This window comes from Cynoglossus semilaevis, chromosome 10 (genome assembly GCF_000523025.1).
Source record: "Cynoglossus semilaevis isolate Cse_v1.0 chromosome 10, Cse_v1.0, whole genome shotgun sequence".
NCBI lineage: Eukaryota > Metazoa > Chordata > Actinopteri > Pleuronectiformes > Cynoglossidae > Cynoglossus > Cynoglossus semilaevis.
Window position 1 is genome coordinate 18,249,105 of NC_024316.1, and position 6,325 is coordinate 18,255,429.

A 6,325-nucleotide genomic window follows, 5' to 3' on the forward strand; every position below is an offset into this window, starting at 1 on the left:
TGATTTTTCTGTAATAATTTACACACATATATTCTCTGTTCTTCTCTGACGAGATCATTTCAATATAATGTTGACTATGTCAGTGTTTTTTTTGAGCATGTGGCCCTCAGCCCGCAATTTGAATGAGCATTCCTTATACATTTCTCTTTTTTTTTCCCCTGTGGCAGAAGTTTATCTGGAAGCTGGTTTTAGTTTTGTTTTCATATGGAAAACTCTAAGATCCATTGAGGTAAATGTCGTTTTTAAATTTGGACATTTTACCAAAAGACTGGCTTCACTTGATTTGGTTCATTTGAATCAAAATGTCTCAAAATCTGACTGGAGATATTTTTAAGTGAAGCTTTCCTTGTCAATCATCCTCCTCATCCTCCTCGTCCTCGTCCTCATCCTCATTATTTCAGAGTAGTCATTTAAAAGTGAAGCTTTCCTTGTCAATCATCCTCCTCGTCCTCGTCCTCATTATTTCAGAGTAGTCATTTAATGGGATAAACGTTTGACTGGACAAACACTCTCTGGTGGCCACATGCTGCGGCACACTTCAAATGTTAGCCAAAAGTTGAGTGTGTTTACAGTTGACCCAGTGAGTACACATCTGCAGACCGCCTAGTGTACACACACGTGCACGCACACACACCCAGACACACTTACTAATTAGCAATTAGTGTGCATGTGCCACTGTGCACACAGCCTGTTGGCCATTCTGGCTGCTGTTTTTTTTTTGTTTTTATCCTCTTTTCATTTTTCTTTTATTTTGTTAACATTTGTTTTCCCACAGTCAAATGAAAAAAAAAAATTTTAGGTCAAAGGTCAGGCCTGGCCTTGACTACAGTCTAGTTTGGAGTTTGCGTTAGTTAAAAGAATGTCAACACAAAACAAAATTAACATTACAAAATGTAAAACTACAAGATTCAAAACTGTGTTTGTTATATCTGTAGTGTGAAATCATTCATTTTATTTTCTGTTAAATCTTACTATTTATTTCCTTTTCTGGAAAAGTTAGTAGACTTTTATACAGTAAAGAAATGGCTGCAATTTAACACAGTGACCTCTAGTGGGCCTAGGAAGAAAAGTAACAGTATCTTCAGTTGTTTACAGTTGTTTCTTTAGGATTGGGGGGTACTCGTACTGTATGAATGATGGTCACAGGATTCAACAAATACACCCTTTAATTTACATACCTACTGCACAGTATCTCAGTGGAATAAATCACACTCTCTTTAAATTATTGGAGAGGATGTGATCACAAGGAAAAACGATGGGAGTAAATATGAAAATACATTTGGAAAATTAAATGTCATTGATAACAAGCAGCCAAGAGGACACAATATGCAAAATGGACTTTGTCAGGGTCGCTCTCTCTCTGTAATTATCTCCAAACAGCGAGGATTATTAAAGTTTGTCTCCATTTTTAGCTGTTAGACTGTTTGTTGTTCTCTGTAGGAAGTGAAGGTTGAGTTCATAACTTTACATAAATAGAAATAACGCCACTAAAACCATGATACACTCAGTTACACACAACAAAGGGTCTTTTCATGGATACATGTCTATTTGCTGCCCTCTAGTGCTTCAGGTTGAAAATTGCACACTCGGCATTGATACTACAGTACTACTAATATTAATATTAAATAATAATGTTAGAGTCTCAGTCAGGGTTTCTGGTACTACTACTAATAATATTAATATTAAATGCTAATGTTAGAGTCTCAGTCAGGGTTTCTACATATGATGTTTTTATTTGTATTTTATTGATTTATATTTCTTCTGTTTTAAACAATTACCTGCCTCTGATAACAGAAGTTCAACATCATATTTTATTTTACAGTGCATTATTGATTAGCTATTATATATTGCATTCAACACAACCCTAATCAAATAATATCCAAGTTCAATTACTATTTTTTTAATTTTATTTCACGACCTCCTGCAGTACCTCCTCGGACGCCCTAGGGGTCGCGGACCTCATGATGAGGACCTTTTGCTCTTAGACCCCCCTTTTATTTTATTAAATATCGATAGAGTGTCATCAGGGTCAGGTGGGTGCAGGAACAGTGCTCCCTACTGTCCGTCCCGGGGTCCTGCAGCTCCTGTGGACAAATCCCATTCACACACACAGAGAGAGGGGTCGGTCACAGAGAGGGCCCGCGGCCGCACAGAGCTCCCTTTCTTTAGGAGCAGCCATGGAGGGGTGTCCTTCTGTTGGACGGTGCAGTGATGAGAAGCCTTTTCATCCTCCTGTTTTTCACTCTCCACTACTGGCTGCGTTAATTACAGGCCCCGGGCTGCACTCTGAGTTCCCTGAGCTCATGCAGACTCTTGAGAAAAAGCCGCGTCGCTCATTCTCACGAAACGGATTTAAACACACACTCACATACACACACGTGCACGCGTGCGCGCGCTCGCTTGCTCGCAGAATTATATGCAACACGCACAGCCGTGTCGGAGTGAGCAGTGAGCCGGTCAGCTGACTGTTTGACTGGAACCACTTCGCTCCACGGACGCGGACTGACACAAGCTGGGTTTAAAGGCATTTCCTCCGTGGCAGCAGCAGCAGCAGCGGCGGGGGGTTGGAGCGCGATTCCTCTGCCGTCAGTGCTGTCTGGAAGTTTAAGGGAAAAAGAAAAAGAAAAAGGGGAGACGGAGAGGAGAGCAGTTGGTGGAGGGGGGAGACGGAGGGGAGAGGAGGGGAGAAAAGAGCCCAGCGACGACCGCAGCTCCCGCTGACGATGCCAGGCTCGGAGTAGATAGACTACGAGGGCACGATGGCAGTGGACGGTACGAAGTTTCACGATGTTAACAATTGTTTTTTTATCACTGCGATTATTTCATCGATTCGATTCGGTATGTTTGTTGTCCTGTTGTGACCGGTGGAACTTAAATTCAACCAGGAAATTATTGAACATTTCTAGAGACGCAGGTTCCTTAATTGTCTGTCACTGTCTTTCTGTATCAATATATTATATTATATTATGTTTTAAAGACGTGTCTGTGCGTCCGTTTGCAGTGGACGCTCGACGTTCCAACGCTCTCCTCTCTAGATCAGCTTCCTTCTACTCTTTCATTCAATAGAAACTTAAACTTTTTTTAAAAAAACAGAATGACTTCGTTGGTCAAAGTCAACAGCCGTGAAGCCAGTTTTTCAGGTTTTTATTTCCTAGTTGCACTGCAGTCTTTACAGACCAGTCGAACAAATAATTTTAAACGACGCTAACTGCTGTAACACGTCCAGCCATGTTGGCGTTCCCCACGCCGTACGTTGATGTGTGGTCTATATAAATGCTGACCACATGAAGGTTTCGAGGACGGAGGTTTGTTAGTGGACACTGTCCTGGTGCTGAAATGGACAGCTCACGGTCAGTTATCTGAGCAGAGTCAGTTCTCTGTTGAAGGGAAATACAGTCAGATGTTTTAGGACAGTGGTTTAATATTTGTTGATATATGTGTGTGTATGTTGTTGTTTGTATATATTATTATATAGAGTGCTATGTATATTTCAAATAGTCAATTTTGGGATATTTCACAAGTATAAAGCCATTAGTTTTATATTTATTTTTTTATTTTCTTGATTTCTTGATGAATGTTTTGGATGAAAACAACAATCAGAACATTGTGCTGCTATTTTTTATTTTTATTTTTTTTACTTTTTAAAATGATCTCGTTTCTTCCTCGGTCCTTTAAACATTCCCAAGAATCCCAGTTCTGGAAGAACTCATTTATATATTTATATTTTGTGAGCAGCGTTTTCTTTAAGGTTACATCAGTCTCCAAATGCTGGTGTAATATCTACGACCTAAGATCATTTTAAATTTGTCTTAATTGACCACATGCTCCCCTCCCAGTATGAGTCACTCTGCCCCATGTTGTCAGTAACAGACGTCAGTCCTGTTTGGTGGGGTCTCTTCAGCAGAAGTGGAGTTTCCTTGGTCTGAAACCTCACGGTCTATTCCTGTGCAGGAATCCAGTGATCGTTCCTCCTGACACTTTGATACCAGACGTACTGGTTTACTGAAGCATCTGAAGTATTTCCAGACTTTTGTGTTGTGTTGACAGCTGTGGTTGTTTTGTTCTGAACTCCTTGAAGCTGCAGATGTGAACTGTAGTTCTCACTCTTCCTTTTTTTGGGCATCAACATTTGTCTTCCTCTAAAACTGAAAATTTGAAAAGTCTGAATTTGAGTTTAAAAGTTTTCCGAGCGTCTGATTGTGGTTTTGTTAGAGCAGGAAGATCAGTGGTTTAAATCCCACCTCAGACGTATGGTCATATGTTTGGAATGTGTACTGAAGGTCGGTCTGTTTTTGGCTACTCCAGTCTCAATGTTGTCATATTTGTTTTGAAACAAAATGAGCTTCAGACAAATTCTGATGTTCTTTTAATTATAAAGAAATATTTAAAATCCCGTCACCAACTGACATGGTCTGTGAACCTCATCAACTGACATTGTTCTCTTCAATAACAGAATTTAAAAAAATAGAAATTCACATTTCTTTCCAGAAACACTGGACATCATCTGCTCTGAATAAAGGTCAAACTGGTTCTTCCCACGTTTCTGCTCTGATTAAAGGTCAAACTGGTTCTTCCCACGTTCTGTTCGAACACCTGAACGTCACTTAGGTCACGTAGGGACCTGACGTCTTGGTTTAATAGCGAGTTACAACCAGCGTTTTTAGGCACATACCGCCACCTGCTGTCATAGAGTGTGTAGTGTCATGTTGTGACCAGTGACTTTTTGCCTCCTCCTTACTTCACGATGCTTTTTTTATTTCAACCAATGCGAATTGACACACATTTGTATCGATTATTGATTGGCGATGCATCGGTACATCCCTAGAGGAAGACTAGGGACTGAACAGCCTCGGTCGCCGCCGGCAGACTCCAGTCTCCAGTGTTTACAGTAGCCTCTCAGAGTCGCACCTCAAAGAAAAAACAAAAATAGAATAAGCAGATTAATACATATTAATGTGATGCTGGTGATGGTTGCAGAGCCACGGTTGGTCTCGCTCTCTGTGGGATGTTTACGAGACGTCGTCGGAACAGAAAGTGACACGGAGACAGAAACTGAAAGACGCCCCTTTGATCCCCTCAAACTGCCACGCTCGTGACATTCTCTCTGGGTCTGTCCTCCTTTTGAGTTCTCCCGGCCTCTTTGAAATGGGCCGGAGAAAATACACAGCGACTTGTGCAGTGAACACACACACATACACACACACACAGATCTGCAAACATGGCTTCGGCACAGCGAGAAAGTCCTTCTGATCTGGCACATAAATCAGTAATGACCCATGGCCTTCAGCCAGAGTCTGTGCCAGTAACAGCATGTTTACCACGGTGGCACATTTCCTTTTAATCACTGAATATTGTGCAGCTACCTGCTGTCGAGTCGACTCGACTCTGCCTGTAGGCGGCAGCGTCACGATGAGGAGTGGTGAATCTTCCTGCTCCAACATTCCTCACCTGGCAAACTCTGCCACTGCGGGTCTGGGAATTTCCCCACAGCTGGTCCAGACTGAAGTCATGGTAAATGTTACGTCGCGCTGAGTGTGTTTCTCCAGGGTAGACGGAGGCAGCAGCTGTAATGACTCACTGAGATGATCCACGAGTGACAGATGTCAAGGTGTGTTTGGAGTTGTTTGTCAGGATGAGTGCGGATGAGGGTTTTGCAGATCAGGTTTCAGACTGTTTTCAGTAATGATGCTGCAGGTGTGGTCCTCTAAAAAAAAAAAAATCGGTTCCAGATTGTCCAGCAGAGTGGTAGTAAAGCTACTTTTTTCATGGAAAATAATTTCCCACGTGGCTTTTCACACAGAGCAGATTCTGTCCCTGGGAGAGAAATCTTTTCCTTCCTGAGATTTCTGCAATTTTTTTCGTTGAATTACATCACTGTTTTTGCAGACCGAGGGCAGAGGATATTTCATAATCCCAAGGACAACTAAGAAAAAAGTGTTCTGTGCATTTGAGCTTCAAAGAAACATTTTTAATGAATTGAATTTTTTTTTCTCTTATCCTTTCAGCTGCATCAAGTTTCAGTTTCTGCAGACCAGCCGTGGAGTACAGGGTTTTGTCGGAGGACTTTAAACACCAGTTGAGTCATCGGACCGGTGGGAACCTCACCTGGCACGACGGGCGAGGACACAGAACAACAGGAGGCAGGACGGTGAAGCTGCTGCAGCAGCCGGGCACGCAGGCCGCACAGGTAGATACCTGGGACCTACACTTACATGATATACTGCATCCATCCATCCATCATCCATCATCCATCCATCCATCTATCTATCTATCTATCTATCTATCTATCTATCTATCTATCTATCTATCTATCTATCTATCTATC

General features: G+C 41.8%; 1 protein-coding gene across 1 annotated transcript in view; it reads left to right on the plus strand.

Annotated features, from left to right (window-relative positions):
- Positions 1–2,100: 2,100 nt before the first annotated feature.
- Positions 2,101–6,325, plus strand: part of samd10a (sterile alpha motif domain containing 10a) — a 7,827-nt gene continuing 3,602 nt past the window's right edge. Inside the window, exons 1-2 of the mRNA XM_017035963.2 lie at positions 2,101–2,772; positions 6,006–6,187. Of these exons, the coding sequence (XP_016891452.1) occupies positions 2,760–2,772; positions 6,006–6,187 (195 nt within the window). The 5' untranslated portion in view covers positions 2,101–2,759. The remainder of the gene's footprint in view (positions 2,773–6,005; positions 6,188–6,325) is intronic.